Raw genomic sequence first — 27,470 nt, 5'->3', positions numbered from 1 at the left:
TGATCTCTAGCTAGAGTTCATTCTTGCTTCCATTCAGTGTGTTAGGGGATGGCTGTCTGCAAAGTATCAGAAACTCCCATAAAGCCACAGCATTCGATCTTATTCCTGCCCTTGATAATAATGATAATTGTATTTATTTCGTGGTGGTAGTGGATTTCTGGAATGCTTTCTTAGATCAGTTATTGACAAGTATAAGAAATAATTATGAAGTTTTAACATCCTAGTGTCCTAAAGCCTACAGGGAGAAGTTAGAAACAGAGCAGGTGATATCATGGGTTAGAGTAGAGGGAGTTTTTAAAATAGCACTTGGATGACCTGAGATGTCAGAACTGGAGACAAGGGTGTGTGTTTGTCAATATATCCTTCATGTTTTACAGACTCCTAAGGGAACAGGGAAGATACAATTTCACCTTTTCTGTGCCAAAACATTTTAATTATATCTCCTTCCAAGTACAGCGGTTCAGTAACCAAGGAGTTGACATTGATGCATGTGTTGATAAAGCTGCAAACATTCAAAATGAGATTAACAAAGATTTTGAGCAAAGGGTGACAGCTAATTTTGCACAGTGTTCTGCATCTAATTCGGAGCACTGTAATAATAGAATATTTTATAACTGTTTTGTTATTCAAAATGACTTTTATGATGCATTTATGTTTGTGGATATCTTTGTATTGTGCTCAAGGAATTATCTGTCTTGTGGCTTAAAATTATTTGAATTTGTTATGACCTTGAAACAATATTAAAGGGAAGAAGAAAAACTTCTCATTTTGACTTGTTTTTTTTTTAAAATCATACTTCATCTATAGAACTCTTGGTTTTCACTAATTAATCCTGAACATAGAAACTAGAAGAAAGATAGTGAGTGTACATATGCATTAATAAAATTGACAAGAAAAATGTTATATTCAGTTAGTAAATTGACAAAATTGTAGTTGCTTTATGTTCTTTGGCTTTTTAAAGCACATTTCTTATTTCTTTTATTATTCTCTATTTGAAGGCAATTGACAATCTTCTTGCATTTTTCTTTTATTTCTAAATTTTTCTCTCTTCTCTTATCCTCTTACTTCTCCATCTGCTTTCACTTTTGTTTGCTTGGCCGTCTCTCATCCCAACTTGATAATGAGGAATGCAGTGTGACCCTGACCTCTATCAGCCCATGCGTGACCTTCTGACTCTACTATATAACCTTTGACCTTCTCTTTGACAGCTTGATTAATTACCCTGTGTTATGATTTATGAGTAAGTGCTACGTAAAAATAATAGACAACAGGTGGTCCTCTGAAAACTTTTGTGGCGTGTTTTCTTTCACTGACTTGATGATCTATCTTAAGTAGGAGACTTATCTGGGGTAATCTATGTTGGTTGATATTACAGTTATTTTATATCATGTATACAGCATGATATTCATGAAACTGCCTATTAAAAGATAATCCTCATGAATATTTTATAAAATATTTGTAGGGTGCAAATACCTTAATACATCTTGAGAAGCACAAAAAGGAGTCAAGTGACATTTCAGGCATTTCAGTGCCAGGTCACGTCTTGAGAAAATTGCTGAAATAATGAAGGGGGCATTTTCCAAGCAGAGCTGCAGCTCTAGCAGCTATGCTTACTTTAACGCTTCACTAGTGACTTCTGATTGGTTGTCATGATGTTGCAGCAGTGACATATGCATACCGTTCTTGTGAAGAAGAAACAGCAAACTCTTTCTGAAAAGATGAGTGACAGTTGTTTGTGCATTTTACCTGTGGGCAGTTATTAGATAACACTGCCTTGAGGATGAACACCTGTCTTCTTTGAAGCGAAGCAGGTAGAATGTTGAACTGGAAGAATATGATTGATATATCTATGTAAAATGATCTCCTACAGAGCTTTGCCTGGAGACCGAAATGGATAGTTCCATGGGTCAAAAGATTCTCGTGTGGCCCTTGACCTCTTTGGTCACATGTGGCTTCGAGTATTGGCAAGTTAACACGCAGAGCAGACTACTTTCAACTGATGTTTTTAATTTTAGTCACTCATAGGGTATTTTAAAAGCTGTAGAATTTGCCCCCATTTTCCCTTCTGTTTATAATTGGTAATTAATACACAAGCTTTTATAAGTCTTTAGTTTTTATAGTTTTATTTGGCATGAAAAGTAGATTTTGTCAGCTATTTTTAGATTTCTGTCAATATCGTCTTGATAAGTAAATTTCTGTGCTGACTTAATTTCTCTAGCACAGTTTCCTGTGTGTTCTTTGTGTTGAATTTTACCTGTCTGTTTCAGCCTATGCCATTATTTGTTAATGGAATGCTAAATTATTATTTAATAGTAAGCGTCTTTTTAGTCTTCACAGTAAGAGATCCTGGGACTCTGTGTATTTTATGTTACTCGTGTTTAACAAAGTGCTGTGTTTTAGCACTAGACTCGGGCGAGTCTCAGATTAAGATCCTGTAATTTAGAATTTATGAGTAAAGACATGTAAATGAAACCCCAGTTAACAGAAGAACTTTCCATGTGTATTTAGCATGTGTATGCAGCTTCCTCTGCATGCTATGGGACTTTCATGTACTTAAGGAACAATTAAGCAAAATTAACAAGTTAACAAAAAAGAATGCTTCAGTGTAGCGCTCAGGATTGTAGGTCCTTGTTAAAGATTCCCCTGTTAAGGGCAGCAATAAATAGTTCTTTATAATATGCTTTATGTCTGATTTTATTTGGTAGTTTTGTAACTTTACATTCAAGAAAGATCACACTAAATCAGTCTTTTTTTTTCCTTAGCTTGCTGTGTGTTATTGAATTATTGGGAATGGAATTATTTTTTAAGTCAGTATATGTTCTAGTTATTAAGGTTTTAAGTTCTACTAAAACAATTAAGTGTAGATATTTTTATCTCTGCTTTGTCTCACTTTACTTTCTTTGCACCTTGGCTACCATTTATCAGTGTTGACATTACCAAAGCCTTTATACAAATATGTAAAAATAAAATCTAATATAAAGGTATTTTTGACATTGTATGTAAAAGAGAAAGGTAAGGGGCAGGTGAAGTTTGGGGTATGTCTGTGGTTAGGATTTAAGTAAATCAATGCAAATACCTATGCGGCCTTTATTCTACTCTTTATAAGCTTGTTAAAAATGAACTTTTGAACATTGTATCAGTTTATTATGAAATAATAATTCAAAATGTTAGTATTTTCTTTATCAGAATTGTATTTAAATTTTCAAGTCTTATTTTTGCAGAAAATATCCCTGATTATTTGTGATCATTATTATTTTAAATAAAATGACAATTTAAAATATCTAAGGGATACAATATTCTTTAAATGGTTTGGGCAGTTAAAAGCAATAATTTAACTATTTCAAAATTTATTGTTGACATTAAGTGTTTAAATTCTTTAATTGATTTGCACTGTGGTGATTTATAAATGGTATCATTTTCTTCTGTTGATGCCTCAGTGAAAAATGGACATTGTGCCTTTGGAAAATTGAATAAATGATTCTCAGTTACATAGTCAATAACTTAGGCAACTACTACTTCTTTGATGATTTATGTATGTATATTTTTAAAACTTATTTAGATGAGACATCTCACATTTCAGGATCCATTTCAAATTAATGAGGCTCAAGGTTTGTTTTCTTCTTTTTTTAAGTCTGACTTCCAAAAATGTGGTCAAAATGCCCAGAAGGGTCTGATGTTATGGAAATAATATTTGGGTAATAAAGCTACATATCAGTTTTATCATTAGTTTTGCTCAGAGTTGTTCTCATTGCAAATCCTTGTTATATTATTATTTTAATTATTATATAAGCATCATCTAATATAATCAATAATTAAAGTGTCACTTTGTTGCCCGGGGTTTGAATATTCCTATCATCATTATACTGAGCTAAACAATTATTTACAGCTTTTATGCAATTTAAGATTCTATTTGGACTATTTAGCTTGTGTACAAGTACGAAAAGCTCTCTCTGTGTGTGTGCGTGAGCATGTGCATGCACGCGGTTGTCAGAGAAGGTAGGGAAGAACTATGACAGACGAGCACTTATTCACAGTACAGATCTAGTGGGAAGGCAGTTTTCCTTTTGGCCTGTGCTGACCTTTTTTGGCCATGTTCCTTACACCAGAGACAGTATACTGAATGTCTGCATTTCATCATGCTTAGCAGAGTGTAACAGTGCTCTTTAATTTACTTTGGTGGGAGGAGAAGGTGTAGGTAAAATTTGAGACGGGCGTGAACAGTTGTAAAAGGCACAAGGAAGAGGGCTAAGAACTTCCTTCGAATGTTATTTTAATAATTAGTCAAGTGTGTCCAACTGTCGAAAATCACCAAGTGACAATCTGTCTACCTGACAGAGATCACAATGACTTACAAGACTTTTGAATAGCTATACAGATTAGAATAAAGCAGGCCCAAATAAAATGTCTTTTGTTGGTAAAACTTTGACTCAAAAGCTAACAAACTTAAAAAGGAAAGTGTGCAACATCTGTCTTACTCTGAAGTCAAAGGTTGGAATTTTTACACTACTCTTTCAGTGATTCATAATGAGGCATTTATGCACAAGTTTGATTGCAGGATCTGTTGAGTGTGTGCCATTTTGCTCATCATGTTGGCATTTATTATTAGTTTCCACATGTATAAAAAGATTATATCTTAATTAATAGCCCTACCCCCAAATCAGGACATCAATGGTTTTAGTCAACAGTAAAAGGGGAAAGGATTCCAATGACATTTACAACTAGTTCATGGGTCAAAACAAAAACAAAAAAAATCACAACCACAGTGGAGTAGACCTAAAAGTAAGAACTTAGGGCTATGTCAAGATTGATTTTTTTAAAAATAATGTTTGTTATTTAAAAGAGTTGAAATAAGAGCTTTATGTAGAAAATTCCATGGTTATATTTTGAAACACTGTATTTGTTTTTATTATGGATGCAGACTTTACAAATGTCGTTTTCTGTGGTCTTTATATTTTTTGTCTTAATATAGTACATTTCTAGGTATGACTTTAAAAGATTTTTACAAGATTATAATTAGGACATTTGTAATTCAGTATTGAATAGAAAATACATAAATTACTTCAATTTTTCCATTCTTCAAACTTGGTAGTAGTTGTTGTGTTTCTAATGTTTAGATTAATTCATCAGTTCAGTCTGAATAGCTGATCTATCAGAAATGTTTGCCTTATAGAAGTGAGTAAGTCAGGAACATATATGTTTAAAATCTAAAGCCATTATACCTAGATTTTAAACTTTGGAACTTACAGTCTTAGGGCACTCATTCTTAAACAAGATAGCCTGTTCCTGTGGCCTGGACCATTAAGCAAGTTTCCAGATTAAACAGGTCTTTCCACACGTCATCCCATTGGTTTATTTTGCTCGGTGTTTTTCTCGGTCTTTCTGTATTGAAAGAGAGGAAGATCCAAGGTGCACAGGTGATACACTTTTTTCAAAACACACATTTGTGCTTTGAATGTATTCCTGTGTTATAATTTATATTAATCATATTAGGAATAGATTGTATTTTTTCATTTAAAATTCTTCATTTTTTTCTGTATCAACCATGTCCATGTATTTTTATTCTTACAGATAATCTATGCTTATTTATGCATGTAATAAAGGCAAATAGTTTTGACTTTATTTAAAAATTTAGCCTAATCTTTGCTAAAAGAATATTTTAACAATTTGAAACTGCATTAAATTACCTTGCCTAGAATGTTAGGAACTTTTTCGTTGATTGACATGCATTCTGATTTCAAATTTTACCACTTTTTTTTTTTTCATTTCAGGAAGGGTATGGAGTCATAGTCCTGAACCCAAATGAAAACTATATTGAAGTGGAAAAGCCAAAAGGGCACAAACATTCATCTTCTGATGGCACAGAGGAGCCAGCAGAGAAGCGGGAAAGGAAAGATAAAGTCTCTAAAGAAACAAAGAAGCGCCGTGATTTCTATGAGAAGTACCGTAACCCCCAAAAAGAAAAACAAATGATGCAGCTGTTCATCAGGGTGAGAAAGTGCACTACTTCCCTGCACTGCTTCTTTGCTTTTCTTATTATTTCATCTCATATCAATTATTATATTGTCCTAAAAGCTATTGATTCTTTACTTTTTAGAAAACATTTATTTTCCATGATTATATGTCTATTTGGATGGGATTTTTCTTTCTTTTTAATTAAAGTTATGAAACCTTTCACTCTTATTTGCTTGCAACATTTTATAGAATCTCTAATGTAGATCCTGTTGTCTTTTGTGTCATTAGTATTTCAAGTAACCATTTATAAAATTTTAATATGATACAGCCAAAAGAAAGAAAACTTTTTAATGCATGTTACTACTTCAAGGCCTAATGAATATAGCGCAGTAATTCTAAGACAAGATGTAAGATTGTCTTCATCTGTGGTGGCAAGTTTCACCAGATGTTTATGAACAATTATTCATCCACAGTTTCTAATTCATTTCAGGGTGAAGTAGTTAATGTGTCAATAAATATATAAGCTCAAACCATTCAGAGGCAGTGCAATGAGGGGATTTTTGTGCGCTTGTCATTTCCAGTGAACCTTTGCACAGAATCATGGGATCCCTACAAGCGGTGCCGCCCTAGGACACAGAGTTCTGTACTGACACACACAAACATTTTTGAACTTTGTCATATTCTTTGAAGACACCAATGTGTGCCGTTTTCAAAATGTGTGTTTTGTTGGATAGAAGTTAACAGTAAAACATTTAATAAAATGCTGCTGGAAGAAGGAAGATAGTAAGTTGATATGTTCTTTAAAGTTGAACAATCAGCGTCCTTAAAATTTAATATTTTATGTTTATAGAGAGGGTTGAGAAAAAAATAAGATTCACTGTGTAGCCCAGATTGGCTATGTAGTCCAGATTTCGCTTAAACTTATGTGAAATTCTCATTTTTCCCTGCTGGATTACAGTGTGAGTACCAGACCTGGCTCTATCCTGTAATGTAGTAGTGACATTTTAGAATATTCAATTTGAACCATGTTTACATTTATCCTTAAAGATTACTAGTTAGATATTTCATACCATCTCTGAGGGAAAACACATTGATTACTGGTTTTATTTCTTAATCTTTTTTATGATATGACACTATCTTTCTGGTTTTAGAAAATGAACTTCAATAGCAGTCAGTATATTTTCAAAATCCTGAAAACTGTGGCCTGACCAGGATTACACAGAATATTTAATATCATGAGTCAAATTAGTTAAGCAGACTATAATATTTCGCTTTTTGTGAATCATCCCACTGTTTAATAATTATTAAATTTATAGTCTCTTAAGTATTCTGTTTTTCCTGCTGTAGATATCTTTGCACAACTACACCAAAGTTTTCATACTGGCTTTTATGTCTATCTGTTCTTAAATTTTGCCATATCATCCCATGTGTAACTACCATTTATGATAAAGTACCTCTCGTATCCAGATTCCAAAAATGACTTTGAAGAGACTTTTTAAATACTTGTAGTCTTCGTGTGTGTGTGAAATGGAAGCAACACCGTGACTTGGCAATGCTGAGATGCTTATTTCTCCATTGTTTGCTGTCATTTGTACAGATTAAGTGTCTCAAACACTCACTTGAAGAGTGGCTTCTCATTTGCCTTCCATTCTGTCTCACCAGCATTGCTTGGGTTTTTCTCTGTCTTTATATGTATCTGTTTTCTTTGCTTTCTTCATGTCTGCATCTCTGAAAAAACTCTTTTGGCTACTAGGATTTGATTTCTTTTGTTTTGTTTTTAACTTTTCACTTAATTCGTTTCCAATTTTTATACTGTAGCTATTTTTCCATCATTTTTATTTATTTATGAAGGAAGAGAGTAGAATTGGCCTTTTTTATTGTTGCTGTTGCCATTTTCCCCAAATGAGCTTTCCTTATATAAACACTCTTCCTCATTTGGACCTTGGGAGCTCAGTCCAGTGCTCCAATGTGGGTCTCAGTCTCTATCTCCATCCATCGCCAGATGAAGGTTCTATGGTGATATGCAAGATATCCATCAATATGGCTACAGGATAGGACCATTTCCGGCTCCCTCTCCTCAGCTGCCCAACGATCTAGCTGGGGACATCTCCATGGACACCTGGGTACACCTCTAGAGTCAAGTCTCTTGCCAACCCTAAAATGGCTCTCTTAATTAAGATATATACTTCCATGAGCAAGGAAGTCAGGACTTCGAGTGGGACGCCCACCCACTGAGATGGTGGGACTGATCTAATGGGAGCTCACCAAAGCAAGCTGGACTGGGACTGATGGAGCATGTGATCAAACCGGACTCACTGAATGTGGTGGACAAGGAGGGCTGACTGAGAAGCCAAGGACAATGACACTGGGTTTTGATCCTACTGCATTTACTGGCTTTATGGGAGCCTAGTCTTTGTGGGATGCCCACCTTCCTGGACCTGGATGGCAAGGGGAGGACCTTGGACTTCCCACAGGGCAGGGAACCCTGACTGCTCTTTGGACTGGAGAGGTAGGGAGAGGGGAATGGGGGGAGGAGGAGGGAAATGAGAGGAGGGGAGGAGGTGGAAATTTTTAAGTAAAAATTTTTTAAAAAAAACCTAGTATAAGGAGAAAGCAGACACTGAAACAGCAACTTTTACAATCTTGAGTCTAAATTGTTAATATAAAGAACCCTAAAGGTCAAACAATACCAAGCTATGAGCTTTCCAAGCTCTATGTGACGCTACATTACTGCTCAGCATAAAAACAACCTGTAAAATATTTCACTCATGACAATATTTATTAAACATCTAAATTACGTGATTTGGGTTTACTGGGTTGAATTAAATTTGCCATGGAAACTAAAAAAAAATAAAATAAAAACACTCCTCTGAATCATACAGGCTTATATGTGACTTTTTGAGTTAACAACATATTTTCTTAACCCTATTTCTCTTAAATCACCTTGGATTGTGCATAATAGCATGTATATGTGGGAACCCTTTAATATGCTTCTGAAAGATAAGGCTTTCTTCAAAATCTGAAAAAGAATGTCTTGTCTAATGTATAGTGCATTCATTATTAGGTAATATTGATTCACTCAAGAAATTTTTTTCCTGGGGCTGGAGAGATGGCTCAGAGGTTAAGAGCATCGCCTGCTCTTCCAAAGGTCCTGAGTTCAATTCCGAGCAACCACATGGTGGCTCACAACCATTTGTAATGAGGTCTGGTGCCCTCTTCTGGCCTTCAGGCATACACACACAGAAAGAATATTGTATACATAATAAATAAATAAATATTTTTTTAAAAAAAAGAATTTTTTTTCCTTTTTATATGTCTCCAGGTATTACCGCATCATGGTAATAACAAATAAAGGAGAAATTAACTTTTTATATTCTTCTTACTCATTCATGTTTAGACTTTCTCATCTTTTGAAAGGTTCATACAGTATGTTTTGATATATTCCCCATCCCCAGACTCTTCCCACAGCTGCCCACCCTACTTTGTGTATCTTTTAAAAGTAACCCATTAGTACTAATTCATGCTGCATAAATTTTCCCGTAGAATGTGGTTGACTTACCAGGGAGTATACAAAACTGTCTCTCCTTTTCTAGCTGCTAATGTTTGCCAGTAGTGCCATAGACAGGGGTGAGATTTCATACCCAAATCCCAGTAATGTGGTGGGATTTGACCTGGGTTGGACTAACATAAGTTCTGTACAGGACCTATTATCTGTCCGATCATAGATTTTGAAATCAATAATGGTGCCAGTTATGGGTTTCATTCTATAGAGCAGGTCTTAAATCTAGTCAGAAATTGGTTGCCGTCTTTTAAGTGAACTGATGCACAGGCTAGAGTCATACAGCTAGGAACTGATAGAAATGTGTGTTCAAATCATGTAATTAGCATGGACTTTTGTCCCCATACATCTTTACCACATTGTCCTTCCTAGAGAAAACAAATTATGGAGCTGAAATAAGAAAATTAAAACTATTTGGTAGGAACATGTTATGGTATAGTTACATCTGTTGGTGATAAATATATTTTTTAAAAATATATGTTAGATTTATTTATTTATTTTTTTGGTGATCACATTTCTTTTTTTTCCTTTATTTTTTTATTAAAAATTTCCGCCTCCTCCCCACCCCATCCCCTCCCCCTCCCTCTCCAGTCCAAAGAGCAGTCAGGGTTCCCTGCCCTGTGGGAAGTTCAAGGTCCTCCCCCCTCCATCCAGGTCTAGGAAGGTGAACATCAAAACAGGCTAGGCTCCCATAAAACCAGTACATGCAGTAGGATCAAAACCCAGTGAAATGTCCTTTATTTATGCCTAGTACATCCCATGTTCCTCTTTTTGGGTCTGGCTTACCTCACTCAGGATAGTGTTTTCTATTTCCATCCATTTGCATGCAAAATTCAAGAAGTCCTTGTTTTTTACTGCTGAGTAGTACTCTAATATGTATATATTCCATACTTTCTTCATCCATTCTTCCATTGAAGGGCATCTAGGTTGTTTCCAGGTTCTGGCTATTACAAACAATGCTGCTATGAACATAGTTGAGCATATACTTTTGTTGTATGATAGGGCCTCTCTTGCGTATATTCCCAAGAGTGGTATTGCTGGGTCCAGGGGTAGGTTGATCCCGAATTTCCTGAGAAACCGCCACACTGCTTTCCAAAGTGGTTGCACAAGTTTGCATTCCCACCAGCAATGGATGAGTGTACCCCTTTCTCCACAACCTCGCCAGCAAAGGCTATCATTGGTGTTTTTGATTTTAGCCATTCTGACAGGTGTAAGATGATATCTCAAAGTTGTTTTGATTTGAATTTCCCTGATCACTAAGGAAGTTGAGCATGACCTTAAGTGTCTTTAGGAGAATCCAAAGAAAAACATATAGGCATCCTCCTGAATATTAACCTTCATCAGGCGATGAAAGGAGACAGAGACAGAGACCCACATTGGAGCACAAGACAGAAATCTCAAGGTCCAAATCAGGAGCAGAAGGAGAGAGAGCATGAGCAAGGAACTTAGGACCGCGAGGGGTGCACCCACACGCTGAGACAATGGGGATGTTCTATTGGGAACTCACCAAGGCCAGCTGGCCTGGGTCTGAAAAAGCCTGGGATAAAACTGGACTCGCTGAACATAATGGACAGTGAGGACTACTGAGAACTCAAGAACAATGGCAATGGGTTTCTGATCCTACTGCACGTACTGGCTTTGTGGGAGCCTAGGCAGTTTGGATGCTCAACTTACTAGACCTGGATGGAGGTGGGTGGTCCTTGGACTTCCCACAGGGCAGGGAACCCTGGTTGCTCTTTGGGCTGAGGAGGGAGGGGGACTTGAATGGGGGAGGGGGAGGGAAATGGGAGGCAGTGGCGGGGAAGAGACAGAAATCTTTAATAAATAAATAAACAAAGAAAGAAAGAAAGAAATAAAAAAAAAGAAAAAAAACCCAGTGAAATGGCCCGATCCTATAGCCATACTAATGAATATCTTGCATATCACCATAGAACCTTCATCTGGCGATGGATGGAGCTAGAGACAGAGACACACATTGGAGCACTGGACTGAGCTCCCAAGGTCCATATGAGTAGCAGAATGAGGGAGAACATGAGCAACGAAGTCAGGACCATGAGGGGTGCACCCACCCACTGAGACAGTGGGGTTGATCTATTAGGTTATTAGGAGATCACCAAGGCCAGCTGGACTGGGACTGAAAAAGCATGCGATAAAACCGGACTCTCTGAACATGGCAGACAATGAGGGCTGCTGAGAAGCCAAGGACAATGGCACTGGGTTAGATTTATTTTTAAATTTTATGTGTATAGATGTTTTGCCTACATGTGTATATATGTGCCATGTACGTGTAGTGCCCCAGATATCAGAAGAGGGCATGGAGCTTCTGGACCTAGAGTTACAAATGGTTGTGAGCTACCATTAGGTGCTGGGAAATGAACCTAAATCCTCTTCATCAACAGCAAGTGTTCTTAACTGTTGAGCAATTTCTTTACTCTGTGTGTGTATGTGTGTGTGCACGCGCGTGCGCATGCACATGTGTGAAGACCCATGTGTGTATATGTGTATGAATGTGAGACCACCCATGCTCTATCTTGAATGTAGAGGTCAGAGGACAGCTTTGGAGAGAAGTTCTCTTCTACCAAATGGGTCTTGGGGATTAAGCTTGTGTCTTCAGGCATGGCAGCAAGCTCCTTTACCACTGAGCCTCCTTAATAAAAAGTTCTGACCACCTCTAAAGAACAGAGGAAATATGTTCTTGCCTAATAGGATAGTCAATATTGATTCAGATTTATTGATAAGGAGATTGTTATCAGGATAGTATAAACTCTATGGGGGCCAAAAAACTAGTCTATTTTTGCTCAGCAGTGTCTTCTGAGCCTAAAAGACGACCATAATAAGATGCATTTGTAGAATAGAGTTTTCTCAATGGATTTGAATATGATGGTGGAGCTTTAAATAAATCCTGCACTATCAAGATAGATGCTTGGTTTTTCTCTGTGGTTGCATTTTAACTAAAACAAACAAATGAAAACTATCTTACTAGTTTCCTACCCAGTTTAGCAGTCAAGGTAGGATTCTAAAAAGTAAGTAATATTTCATTAATTTATATAATTTGTATAAGATTTATTGTTGATGGATTTATACATTTTTAATTGAATGTATTTCCTTTTTTAACCATATTGTCAGAGCTAAAATTATGGGTGGAAGTGAAAATATTTCATCCTTAGCTACAGTTATTTCTATTTCACACATCTGCTCACATTTACTCTAATGGTGTTTGCTTTACACATTTGCTCCACTGTGTGTACACTTGGTACTTTGTTTCCTTTCCTTCCCCTTAATCTGGATTCTACTCAGATGAAATATTGCCTCTGATACTATAGCAATAAGTCATGCTCACCCAAACCTCTAAAAATAATTACAAGTAGGTAACCTTTTCCCAATTTATCATCTGCTCTTGCACTTTTTGTCTCATACTTCTGTTATTAGTATAAGTTTACATTTTATTTCTCTACATAAGTCTCCCTATGATCCTCTAACTCTCTGAGTATACATTGCACCTTTATCCATTTTCAGTCTTTACTAGTAAGCAGATAAAGTCACTTTTTTCAATACAAAATAAATTACAGGAGATTCAGAAAAACACTAAACTGTTTTTTTTTTTGTTTTTTTTTGGTGTTCTTTTTTTTTTTTTTTTTGGTTTTTCGAGACAGGGTTTCTCTGTGGTTTTGGAGCCTCTCCTGGAACTAGCTCTTGTAGACCAGGCTGGTCTCGAACTCACAGAGATCCGCCTGCCTCTGCCTCCCAAGTGCTGGGATTAAAGGCGTGCGCCACGACCGCCTGGCTAAAACACTAAACTCTGAAGCACTAAACAGTATGAGAAATACTTGCCCCGCTTACTAGAGGTTGATCCCTGAAGAAAGAGCAAACCAAGAAGACTAGATCGTGGTGTAGATAGAACTAGATAAACATGCCTTCAAGATAGAAGTGAAGTTTGTATAAAATAATTAAGTTGTTAACCAGGCAGTGGCGGCACATGCCTTTAATCCCAGCACTTGGGAGACAGAGGCAGAATCTCTGTGAGTTCGAGGCCAGCCTGATCTACATAGTGAGATCCAAGACAGCCAGGACAACAGAGAGAAACCCTGTCTCAAAAAAAAAAAAAAAAAAAAACCCTACTTTGCTTTAGGCCAGGTGGTGGTTGCATACTCTTTTAATCCCAGTACTTGCGATTCAGAGGCAGGTGGATCTCTGTGAGTTTGGGGCCAGCCTGGTCTACAAGAGCTAGTTCCAGGACAGTCAGAACTGTCACACAGAGAAACCCTGTCTTGAAATCACCCCTTTCAAAAAAAAAAAAAAAACAATCTGTTTATAGAACTTACACAATAAAGGTAGAATACAGACAAAGGCAGACTAGATGCTGACCATCTAACACTGTGTTGTGACTATTTGGATATCTCTTTTCTAAGGTCAGATGAAGGAGTGGTCTGTACTCAGGGCAAATAAAGAAGGTGTAGACAGCATGCAAAGTTTTTTTTAAAAAATGCTAAATTTGGATAGAAAGGAGAAAGTTACATAGCCTTCGAAGAAAAAGTCGAAATGTGAAGAGGCATTTATAGACTAGGACTCTTGGCAGAACCTGGCCCTGCACATTGAAGATACTAAGTTGTGTAGATTGAGCGCTTGTTGACATCTATCTAAAATTCTTCTTTCTTCGCACTTAGGATCTTTGCTATCGTATAGTTTTCTGACTGATTTTTAAAGCCTTTATTTTAATTTCTCTCTCTTGCTCTTTTTCACTTGAATTGTTTGAAATTGTTAAGAAACAGCCAACACTGTAAAAGTTGAAACTCTCTGATTTGACTGTGTTGGCAGTGTAGTGAGGGCTGACAAATGTCTCCTGTCTTCTTTACTCTTGTCACTGTATCCATTTCAATGAAGAATTTTAGCAATAAAGTTAGGTTTGTATAAATTAGAAACAACTATTATTTAATCCTTGGAACCACCTTATTTTTCCCCATAAAGATAGAGTCTTTTTTATTCAAATGCTTGGGAACAGAAGTATTCCAGATTTTGAAGTTTTTCTGATTTTTGAACTTTTTGTACAGACTCATGATCTGAAGTTCCATAAAAGCCAAATATTTTTGAATAGTGACCAGCCTGTATATTCAAGTATTTGCATTTTCTTCTTCTCTGGCTTCTAATAAATAGCCAATCTCTTTTCAAATTTATGCAGGTATGTAATATATATATATATATATATATATATATATATATATATATGTATAGACAAACTTAAAATAGCATGTTTGCCTAAAACTGTAGGCTTAGTCCAGCCTGTTTTACTTGCTGACTGTCTGTAAGTAGGTGTGACTACACTGTGGATTATGTGGTACCTTTCTGATGCAAGAGGAGCAGGGCATAAGAGATCAAAGGACTAACTCTTTCATGTAGAAACTTCCCTTAGCTATGAACTAATATACTTGCTATAATATATTATGGCTTCTTAAGGGGATTGATTTGGTCTAGGCAATAAACATTGTCAGACATGCTTGGCAGGAAAACCTGCTTAATATGTTTGTAATAAGATGAATATTTTTTTTTGTTCTTAAAAACATCTGCCAACTCAATTCAAGAGTGAAGACAGAAAATGTCATCAATTTAGTGCTAATTCTATAAATTTAGTTTCTTTCTGAGCAACACATATCAAGACATACAAAATTCCCAGTTTTAACCACCACTGGTTATAGTACTTCGTGAAACGATGAAACAAAAACATTTTATTTTTATATGATGTGTTAATTAATTCATTATGAATTTTAATATTTTAGCTGATAAAATTTAACAAGCATCTTGCCAACAGATCATTTTTTAAAGCATCTGTTTTTTAATGTGTTGGGTTGAGAACTGAGTCAAATAGCTAAATATGTACATATTCATTAAAAAACATATTTCCACCCCTATAACTACGGACACACTGTTTTATTTCTTGGACCACCAACGACTGCTGCTGTTCACATTGGATTTAGCATGCTTAGAATGAGTGCTGTATATTTAGCATTCTTTAACCCCAAGACCTTTAGGAAGATAGCTAGATAAATAAGAGATGTTTTAACTGGTAGCTCTAATAATCAGTATAAAATTATTTATATATGTGTTCATGCATGTACATCTACACACACACACAGATGTTCGAGCTGTATAATGTTACTTGTATTTATGTTTTCAGGGATGACCATTTCATCTTAGATAACCAACTTATGTATATGTAACAACAGTTAATGAGAAAAGAGGCCATGAATTTGAAGGAGAATAAGTGAGGATACATTGGAGGGTTTGGAGTAAAGAAAAGGAAGTAATAAATGATATAATTATGATTTTGAAAGAAATAATTTTAAATGTTTTGTGTATTCTCATAAACATGCCTAAACTTATATTCTTGAGAATTGTATACCTTACCATGAAATATTATATGATGCCATGCTATCCATGACAAATCTCCCCTGCAACACTCCCTGTTCCCTTCCCAACTTCATGGTATTTGCTTCTGTTTTTTGGGAACATGCACTAATCCATAATTGACTAATTCTCCATCCCCCAGCAGCTGGCATGTGCCAGTAGCTCCTCAGTGAAGTGTGAAGGCGGGAAAGTATCTTCCTCAGTCTGTGCTGGACTTGGATGGCTTGATTGTGTGTGGGTCTGCTCCAGGTCACCATGGCTGCCTTGAGCTCCATGCCTGTCTTGTTTCACAGCAGTCCCTCATCCCAGCTCTCACATTCTTCTTCCAGGTCTGTTGATAATGGGGACCCGTTTGGGGCTGGGTGATAGTCTCTCATTCTCAACACTTTGACCAGCTATGAGTCTCTGCTTCTACTGCTGCCCTCTCAGAAGAAATTCCTCTGACCATAGTTGAGATCAGTCCATGTCGATGGGCATAGGCATCCATATTTATGAGGCAATTTGGTAGCATAACCGTTAGTACAATACTATTAGAGAGTATTTGTTTACAATTGATTTCTCTGTCCTATAGCCTATGTGTTGTCCTTAACAGTAGAGTCTTACCATGTAGTTGCTGTGGGGAACCAAATGCATTGGCAATAACCTGTGTTGTTTTTTTCTTTTCTTTTTTCTTTTTATGAGACCTCTGATACTTCTCTGACCAATCATCATGGGAAGGTATGCCACGCTGGTACTGCAGTTTTCATTTTAAAACCCATGTCTTTGAGGAGTGGCATCATCCATTCATGATTTTTTTGTTCCAGTTCTTTTTATTTATTTCAGTTAGATTTTGAAATTAGCTTCCCTTATACTTGGTTTTAGCTAATCCATCTACTAACCCTTCCTCTCCCTATTTCCCTACCCCACCCTTATTTAATTCTTTGATACCCCGTATTCACCTGCCTTCTTCCATTTCACAAGGTTCTTCCATCCTTCCAGTTAAAATGTTTCATTGTGTTGTGAGATAGTAGGTTTCCATATGGTTTTATTTTGAGGATCCCCGTTCACCTCCTAACATCTTCATACTTCTTTGTTCCTCCCAACTTTAGATTTTCCACACCCACTATTTATTCTACCCCTCTGCTCTCTTTTCACCTCCAGTCTGTTATTCTTCTTTGTTAATCTGCTTGTCTTCCAAAAACCCCTTTGTAGTTTCCTTGCTTCAATTTGTGCTCCAAGTTAACACATAAAACAAAAAATGTGAAGTTGGACCCTACATGTGAGAATTCTATGCCTGAATTACTTCACAGTTTAGTTTCTTCCACGTCATTTATCTATCTATAATTTTCATGATTTCATGTTTTCACAGCTGAGTAATATTCCATTAGGTATATGCACCACATTTTTTGTATATTCATTATAAAGTATATCTAGGTTGTTTCTAGCTATTGTTGATAGAGCAGAAGGGAACATAGATGCCCAAGTATGTCTGCAATAGAATATAAAATTCTTTGGGTGTCTTCCCAGGAGAGGACAGGTGGGTCCTGGGGCAGTTCTGTTTTTAGGCTGTTTTGTTTGTTTGTTTATTGAGAAGCCTTGGGATTTCTTCACAAAGTAACCTGTACTACACACTCCTTCACAATGTTTCTCAGGATTAGGTTCATGAGCTGCTTTGTAGATGTATCCTTTGGGTGCAGGCTGTACAACTCTGCATTTTGATTTGTTATGATTTTCTGTAGTGGTCTCCATCTGTTGCAAAGAGAACTTCCCTTGATGAGGAGTGAAGCCTACACTTTTCTATGACTGTAAGGACAAATGTGTATGTACTGTTATTGGGAACTGTACTCACCTAGTAAATTAGTGGTGGTAGATTCCCCTCCAATAACTATGATTTCATTAGCACTTAGTATTATTTAGGTTTCCAGTACCAGGCATGGTATCCTTCATGGTGAACATGTGTTACATTCGATTAGAGAGCTATTGGTTACAAGTTATGGATGACACTACTGCATAGGAAGTACTGTTTTGATAGCTTATTCAGATAACTATGTTTTCTTTGATGCTATCTTAACAGTCGATACAATGTAGTTACTGGATACAATCTAAGACACATTTCCTACTCATGAAAATCTGCTGGTTTGTTCCCTACTTGAATGGATCTTATAACCATCAAGAATTGTGTGACATCATGAATTTTCTATTTGAAACTGATTATCTCACTAAATTAAACAGATTGTGCAAATGTTGATGTATTTTATTATACAGAATTTAAAAATCAATCCACTATTATTAGTAGCAATCTTATCAGAAAAGTTTTAATAATTAAAAAAACTATCAAACATATTTGGAAAATACATCTTTTTTTAAATTCCCCGTTTAGCAACCTCAGTTTTCATCATTGTGAACAAATGGTACTGTTTGTTTTTCTTGGACTGCCAGTGTTGCTTATGTATTTACCAGAAAATAATTTCCATGTGCACAGATCTGAGTATTTATAGTTTGTCGATCAGTCTCATAGGGAAAAATGGTATTTCATTAAAAATGGCCTTCTTATTTAGAAACTGATTCAGCTGTATGACTGTCATTCCTTCTGACAACCATCACAGAGAGCATGATATGCCCATATACAGATGTACTCAGGAATTAAGAGTAGGTGACGGTAATTTTTCATTTTTTGTCTACACGATTTTCTCCATATGCCGCGGTGAAGATTTTATATATGAATGTAGTCAAGACTCTGCCTTCACAAATGCCATGCCAGTGGGTAGTTTTTATCTTTTATTGCATGTTTACTATTAATTCAGATGCCAATACAATGAAAAAGACAATGTCTTAGTATCATAGTAAAATAATTCTTACCTTGTGAGTCTCAAAATACTTCTGGTGTTTCTGGAGCACATTTTTAGAACCCTTGGTCTATATTTCTTCTCTGGACTTGAACATAGAAATAATGACAAGAAAACAACTCATGAGACTAGATTAAGAACCATATTTTATTTGGAGTATTATGTAATTCAAAACCGAGTTCATCCTATAAACTGAAGTGATCACAAATCATCTACAATGTAACTGAATGAAGCATAAAGATGAAGAACCTTGAAACACTTGTGTCAATTTAGTTTGGATTGTAACCCAGGGACTCCCAGGGTTAGATTCTTCTCCCTGCTGCCATTTTTCAACTCCACCCTTAATTGAACCTAAAGTATCGTTCCTCATTGACCAAACCAGTGGAGAGGCAACTCTGGAGACTTGGACTCAGGTCAGCAATCCAGTGGAGAGGCAGCCCTGGCCACCCGCACTGGCATGTGCTTCAGCAGCAGCAGCTTTCATCCTCCTCATTACTCTGAAATGTATCACTTCTTGGTTCTTAAATCGTCACGTTTGCCAGGTGTCATCTAAAGTCACTATTCTATTGGCTCTTTTCTGGTTTTATGTCTGTTTTTTCTTGAGTTACACTAGTTCTTCAGTGATTATAAGAGCCATGCATGATGGTGACCACCTGCAGTCCCTGTGATCATTGTCTAGCCAGCCTAGACTGTCTGATAACCAGAGTAGTGCAAGACCCTGTCTTAAAAGAAAAAAGTGGGAGGGGTGGAGGTGGATAATCCCCAAGGAAACACAGCTTAGGTTGACCTCTGACCTCTATACATTTTATAAGCACACATAAACACATGTATGGATGTACACAAAGAATGCCCTTACCCATTCACATATACATACAAAGATATATGAGTGAATGAATGGTTGCCTCTTTCATAGTTTGCAAGGCAGTTGTAGATATAATAGCCAAATTTCACCAAAATGCAGTGGCCAATTCAAAAGGTTTTGTTTGTGTGACCCCTGCTCAGTAGAACACATTCTAATGCAAACTCCATACCCATGAGAAGTTGGGCAACATGAACTGGACTCTATGGGTTAAAAGGATTGAAGTTGGGTGGGTAGAGAGCTGAACATGGATGTGGAAGGAGTGGAGGGGGAGGAGTATGATAACAAAATACATTGTTCAAGATTCTCAAAGAATAGAAATATTATTTTTAAATATTTAGAGTGATCTATAAAATTAAAGTGTTTAGATATCATTTAAAAGTAATTTGTCATTTTATAATTTTTCTATTATAAATTTTGCCATGGAGCATATTCTTTTCTGTTTCTGTAAGGGTGTTTAGGAGGAGCCCTCCAGGAGGACTCTGCCAGTTTAGCTGCCAGATGTCTAAAGTTACCAGTGGTTTTCAAACCTTCTGCAGGCTCATCTTTCCTGTGTGGATGTGGAAAAGTGCTGAGATACTGAGCTTAAATCTTATAGCTTGCTTCAGGTTGCTTAAACCTAAACGTTCATTAGAAACATTAGTTTTAACAGTCAAATTTACCACCGGAGGGGAAGAATAAAAATATTAAAATTGTTATCATTATACATGAATGGTGATAGTAGCTTTACTGAATTTACTCCTCATTCTTTTTGTTGGAATTTTACAAAAAAGAGTGAAGATGCAGGCGGATCTCTAGAGCTGGTTCCAGGACAGCCTCCAGAGCCACAGAGAAACCCTGTCTCGAAAAACCAAAAAAAAAGAGTGAAAACTCTCTTAGAAACTCTTGAAAAGTCTACATAGCTGAGAATGTGACAGAAAAAGGAGCTGTTGTGTGAATATGTGCATCTCAGTCAACTGAAGTGTGCTTGCATTGTCTCTGTTTTACACAATCCTGAAACCCTCTTAAACCTTAATGATGTCTCAAAATTCAGAATGCATATTTAAGAAATGGAAAATCATAGATTTTTTTTCTGTACAATATTAATAGTCATTAAATCGTAGCAAGTGTTAATTGAAAGTGTCTTAGTTGGATGAAATATTACATAAGATGGGCCTGTCTGAATCGAATGGTACACAATTCTAATTTGAACCCCCTTGACTTCTGCAGTATTCACAATGCCTTCCTTACCAATCTGCTCAAAGTAGAGAGCTGCAGCCCCACATTCTTCCACTCCATTTTGCCCTGTGTTAAATCCACAAGCTGTATAAATGCCGTGTGACTCCTTTCTGACAGGCAGAGCTTCTGGGTTCACATATTCCACTTATGTAGTCAGGCATGTTCTTTTACTGGCAAATCCACATCGGCAGGTTTTAATTCTCGTTAGTGCTGGGTAGCATATTGCTAAATGGAGATCTTAAAATGATGTACCTAGATGGAGATTCTTCAAAACAATCACTATTTGATTTGAAAAAAGAAATTTAAAAAAATATTAGCCCCAAAGTGTCCTTTTGTATAAGATCTTTAACTTGTAAATTATCTTTTTGTATGCCCGATGCATTAGAAATAACTTGTAACTGGCAACTTTAATTCCAGCACTTGGCATGCAGAGACAGGTGAATTTCTGTGAGATCGAGGCCAGCCTGGTCTACAGAGTGAGTTCCCGGACAGTCAGGACTATACAGAGAAAGCCTGTCTCAAAAAACAAAACAAAAGAGAGGAGGGAGGGAGGGAGGGAGGGAGGGAGAGAGAGAGACAGAGAGAGAGAGAGAAAACTTGTAGTATGTTGTAGTTGGGGCGGCGTATATGTAACCAGGTGCATTTTGTTAGTGTAGCTTTGCTGACGTAGTACCATGTCCCAAGTCTAGATGTTATGCACAGTAAAAAACAAGAGAGGAGAATAATTCTACTCAATAAGAAATTATCCAAGAGAAGTTAAGAGATCCTATATGTCTTGAAATCAAATAAATATATCCTATTTAACGATGAATGTGACATCTACACGTTTCAAATATGTTGAATACCACTTAAAAAACAATTGTGTTAAATCTTCGTAAGACTTTGGCCTGCCAAATTTAAACCTGAGTTGGGGAGGTCCTCTCACAACCAGTCCTTGCTGCGTAGCCACTGGTGCCCCAGTTTATCTGATAGATAGCTTGCTTGTAGGTTACAGAGTTTCTATCTGGATGATACTGATGATTACTTCTCTCATCTGGTAGCCTGCAGCGTACACTCCAGCACTATGATTGCTAGTCAGTATAGACAATAAGCTCCATGTTTGATGACATGAGTAAGTTGTGTCAGCCATTCAGGCTTACAGTCGATTGAGGGAGATTAACCAGTAGCCTTGGCAAATGTCTATGATGTTTGGGAATTGGGGGATTTTTATGGGACCCTTACTCAATAACTCAACAAGACGGAATCCATTCCTCAAACTGGAGGTTTTACTTGGTGGCATAACATGCCTCGCTGGTGCATTGTTTCTGCCATTACATGCTGACTCTATTTAAATTCCTATTATAGATGGGAAGCTTCTACAACAGTAAGTTTCTGTGTGGCTTTTCACAGGGCATTTAATATTAGTTGTGCCTTCCCATTTTCCGTTCTTTACTCTGGCCCTCCCATCCTTCTCCCCATTTAATCCTCATATTCTAGATTCCCCTTTATTGGTTTAAATTCTAAATTCTATTTAAATGATAAATTCTGTTTTCTTTCTTTAGAAGACTCCCTTCCTATCCATTTCTGGGCCTTTTGCCTCCTAGCTATCTATCCTCTGTGGTTGTTTTGATCAAAATATGCATATCTAAATCTTAAAAACTAACATCCACTTACAAGAGAAATATGTAACATTTGTCTTTTGGGGTCTGGGTTATGTTTGGATGATTGTCCTTAACTCCATCCAGTTAGCTGAAAATTCCATGATTTCATGTTTTTAACAGCTGAATAATATCCCATTGTGTAAATGGACATTTAGGCTGTCTCAAATTTCTGAGTATTATTAATAAAGCCTCAGTAACATGGGTGAGCAGATAATCTCTTTGTAAGAAATGGAGCTCTTTGGGTCTGTGCTCAAGAGTCCTATAGCAGATCTTTTTGGTAGATTGGTTTTCAGGAAACATAGTGGCTATAGCAGCTTATGCTACCAGCAATGCATGAGTGTTCTTCTTACACTACATTCTCACAAGCATGAGCTGTTCTTTTAGTAATCTTGGCCATTCTGAATGGTGTAAAATGAAATCTCTATTTCCTTGATGACTTGGAATGCTGAACTTTTTAAAACTGTTTGCAGCCATTTTATGTTTCATATTTTGAAGAATGTCTATTTAGTTTTGTAGTTCATATTTTAATTTGATTTTTGTTTTTTATGTTCAAAGTTTTTTAAGTTATTTATGTATTCTAGATACTAATCACCTATCAAATATATGATTGACAAAGATTTTCCTATTCTGTAGCCTGCTTCTTTGTTCAGATGATGGTGGCCTCTGTGCAGAAGCTTTTTTGCTTCATGACGTCCCGTTTATTAATTGCTTTCCTTAGTGCCTGTGCTGCGTAAGTCCTGTTCGGAAATCTTCTCATGTACAAATGAATTAAGAAGCTATTTTCTCCTGTATCTTCTCTCAGATTCAGTATATCTGGTCTTAAGTTGAGATCCTTGGCCCACTTGTAGTTGAATTTGGGGCAGGGTGGTAAATATGGCTCAATTTGTATTCTTCTACATATGGCAATCCACTTTGACAGTATTATTTGTTGAAAATGCCGTCTTTTATACAGTGTGTATTTCTGGTCAAAGTCTATAGTCAAAAGTCAGGTGCCCTTAGGTTTGTGGATTTCTGTCTGGGTCTTCAATTGTACCCCATTGATTAGCGTGTCTGTTTTTATGCCAATGCCGTGCTGTTTTTAGTACTGTAGCTCTACAGTACACCTTGAAAGATGTGCTAGGGACGCTTCCAGAGCATATTCAGGATTATCCTAGCTGTCCTTGTCCTGTTTGTTGTATTTTCATTTGAAGCTAGAAATAGCACTTTCAATTTCTGTGAAGAAATTGTGTTGGAATTTTGATTGGGATTTATTGAATCTGTATTCTGTTTTTGGTAGGATGGCCATTTTCACTGTATTAATCCTATTGATTCATGAGCATGGGAGATCTGTCCATCTTCTGATAGATTCTTCAGTGTCTTAAAGTTTTTATTATACAGGTCTTTCAATCACTTGGTTAGAGTTATCCCAATTTATTTTTGAGCCTATTCTAAAAGGTGCCATTTCCTTGATTTCTTTCTCAGTATTTAGTTTTTTGTATATAGGAAAAGAACTGCTTTTGTGTGTCCATTAATTTTGTATCCTGGTACTCTGCTGAAAGTATTTATCAGATGTTCACTTTTTTTTCTGGGAGGGTTTTTAGTGTCTTCGTGCATGCAATCGTACCATCTACAAATAAAAATCCTTTGTCTTATTCATTTTCTATTTGTCTTACTATATTAGCTAAATCTTCCAGTAGTGTATTGACTAGTTGCTGGTTTTAGTGGACATGCTTTTAATTTCTCTCCATTTACATTGATGTTGACCATGGGTTTGCTGTAAACTGCCTCTACATGGAAGTAGGCTGGGAGGAGGAGCTTACAGTTACTGTGTAACTCTGAAGAGAATTGAATAGACAGGTAGGAAGGTAAAGATCACCTACTTGAGTACCAGCCTGTTGATACTGCTATGGGTCTCTGATTAAGAGTGGTTTAGCCTGTGTGCATTATTTAGAAAGAAATGCAGAAAGGAGAAGATGAAAGTAGCAAAGTTAGGAGACCCTAGGTCTTACCAAGAGGTTAAATCTCAAGGTTGGAGTGCTTTCGGGAGGGACAGTCTACTGAAGAAGTTAAACTGTTGTTAGTCAGTAGCATCAATAGCCACAGATTATGACATTTTTATCTAGTTTATATGTTGCTTTGTAGAATGTATATAAAAGAAAATTATAGTGAAATCTAGAATCAAAATGTCCTTCCACTACTATTACTGTATTATTAGGAATAAAATTCAGGTTCTTAGCAACTCCAATTATAAACTACAGTGAATTGTAAACATTTGAGAATTAAAATTTTTCTTTACTAAATACAACTTGCTGCAGTGAGAAAAAATGTTTATATAAATTCTTTTACATGTTATATAACATGACTTTTTGTTAAAAATTATAAACTACTTCAGAATTTGGCACATAAAGGTAATTAATTTGGTAGATGTTTTGACACATTCTGAAGCTGTAATATTTCAATTCTCAGTTTTGTGGTAGTATTTATTCATCATTCTTAAAATTGTTTTGCCCCTTAGTTTTAGCTCAGGTGAAGCTAATCAGACAGCTATGGAAGATTTGAGGACTTTAAGAAGCACTCATGTTCCTTGACTTTGTGTCCTCTGCTCATTTCCTCCTCCCATCCAGTGTTCTCCCTGCACTCCCTTGGCAGCAGGCGCTGCATGGTACAGAGAGTATCCTGCGTGAGAAGTAATGGGTTCTGCATGTCAGAAAATGTTTCACCTTTAGAAGTAACTAGCAGTTTTAGATTTTTCAGATTTTCTTAATTGCTAATGATATTATTATTAGAGTTCCTTGTGTGTTTTTATGTATGGCAAAGATCAAACCAAGAATATTATTTCAAAAATGGTTAAAATAATGAACATAATGGGAGTCTATGTAGGTCTTTACCTATTGAGATGATAACTGTTAGGCTTTGTTGCAGAATATTTTGTAGGTAACAAAATTTTTAATAAAGCATATATATTTTATTACTTAATGTTCACACATCTTACATTTGGTACTAGGCATTCTAATAAGAAAATGTAGACCTATGTTCTCATAAAATGTGCTCATCCATTTACACATACTTTCTGGCATGGCCAATATTTCAAGTTCAATTTGATTGGATTTAGAATGACTGTTGAAGGAATGCTTTTGGGTGTGTCTGTGAGGGTGCTTTTAGAGTAGTTTAACTGGGGACGGGGGAAGATCCCTGAAGGTGGGCAGTGATATATGTGACTGGGATCACAGGCTGAAGAAGAAGGACTATGTGAGCCAAGTGCTAGCAGTTCATCTCCTTCTGCTTCCCGAAGACTAGAGATGCCATATGAGCAGCTGCCTCTGTGGTCATGCCTTTCTCATTGTGATGGACTGTGTCATCTTTCTTTCTTCACTGAAATCCTCTCTTCCGTTGTACCTTTCTAGTTCACTGCTATGGCTAAATAAAATACATGCGATGAAAAGGGAAGGTCTCTTCCTAAAGAAGCGAACTTGTAGTTTTGTTGTGAATCTGAGGATGAAGGTACTGTCTACATTTTGTTGTTGTCTTATTTCCATTAAAAGACTGAAATGGTTTGGGTTTTGAGTGCTAGTATGGATATAGAGCCGGAGGATGTTGAGATGAAGTATGTGACTAAAACATCAAAACTACACAGATGCTTCTGTGAATATAGTGCAGCTTACATCTTGTGACTCAAAATGAACTGTATGGCCGGGCGGTGGTGGCGCACGCCTTTAATCCCAGCACTTGGGAGGCAGAGGCAGGCGGATCTCTGTGAGTTCGAGACCAGCCTGGTCTACAAGAGCTAGTTCCAGGACAGGCTCCAAAACCACAGAGAAACCCTGTCTCGAAAAACCAAAAAAAAAAAAAAAAAAAAAATGAACTGTATTAAACGGAGCCAGTTATCTGTGATATTTTTATGGTTCGGTTGCTAGCTTGCTAACTGAGCGGAATTTCAGAGAAATGTTTAAATGTTCTTTGAACCAGTAAGTTCTTTAAGAACTCGTGGAATTTTTATTGAGCAACTTTGGACTACATGCTTGGGAAATGAAGATCAAATGCCATATGACTTTCATAGCAGCGAAGTGAATACACTGAGGGAGGCTCATGTAATATTTGTGTTAGTCCAGGGGACTCCAGTCCCGGTGGGCTGCCATTGGAAGATTCAGGGAAAGTTTTCTGGGCGATGCCTAAAATACATATCAAATAAGTTAGATAAAGGAAGGGTAGCAAACACTGAGAGCAAGACAGTAGTTTTTCTCTTACCTACAGGTTTCCATGGTGTCAGGTACTCTTGAGCAGTGTTCAATAAGATCAAATGAAAAGTTTCAAAGTAATTTGTAAAGTTTGGTTCTTGCATCTTTCTACATATAAATAGTATGATGACGTCTCCTGCCATGCCATTCTAGCCTGACAAGGACATAAATCTTCTTACTCATACTACATATACTATCTATCTGTTAGTCAAGCCATCTGTGGTATCAAACCAACCGTGAAAAATCACAATGCTTGTGTTGAAGTAATCTCTCTACTTTAATAATCGATACAAGTAAAAGAAAGCTGGGTTGCAGTGTGTGTATACCAAAGAAAAGTCATTGAGAAAGGGTGAAAGATTTTTATTAAAAGATACAGGATATAAAAGTAAATATTCTTTGCCTGAAGCAGGAAAAACAAGCTCACATGGTTTACTGCCCCTTCCTTAACGTTAAAGCTACACTACATGGCAAATGCTTAGTTATGACAGAACAGGGTGTGTGTGTGTCAGGTGTGTGCTTTATGATTCTCTGCTATCTGCAGCCCAGGTGTTTGCTAGACATTTCTGGATGTATGTCCTACAGATGGAGGCATTTGCAGTAGTAGAAGCTGTAAGCACAGCTATAGAAGAAAGAAATCCTACATGCAATTGGGTTTAGGAGAAGGTGGTTAAACTAGAAGGCTTCCCAATTGAAAAAAAAAATATTCACTTACAAAAAATACTTAAAAGAATATGCCAGCTTTCAAAATAAATGCAATGATTTTTGCTTAGCTGCCTGTTAAACATCTTGAAGCAGAACTGGAAT

The 27,470-nt window shown here is 36.6% G+C and overlaps 1 protein-coding gene across 5 annotated transcripts in view; it reads left to right on the top strand.

Moving 5' to 3' along the window:
• Positions 1-27,470, top strand: part of Fam172a (family with sequence similarity 172 member A) — a 456,488-nt gene that overhangs the window by 200,429 nt on the left and 228,589 nt on the right. For all 5 annotated transcript variants that reach the window (XM_041663254.1, XM_041663252.1, XM_041663256.1 and 2 more), the window contains one exon: positions 5,769-5,987. In XM_041663254.1, coding sequence (XP_041519188.1) covers positions 5,769-5,987 — 219 coding nt within the window. The remainder of the gene's footprint in view (positions 1-5,768; positions 5,988-27,470) is intronic.

The sequence above is a fragment of the Microtus oregoni genome, unplaced genomic scaffold (genome assembly GCF_018167655.1).
Source record: "Microtus oregoni isolate MIOR12 unplaced genomic scaffold, Mior012 000014F_ref0000157, whole genome shotgun sequence".
In the NCBI taxonomy this organism is placed as follows: domain Eukaryota; kingdom Metazoa; phylum Chordata; class Mammalia; order Rodentia; family Cricetidae; genus Microtus; species Microtus oregoni.
This window is presented reverse-complemented; position numbering and strand designations above follow the sequence as displayed.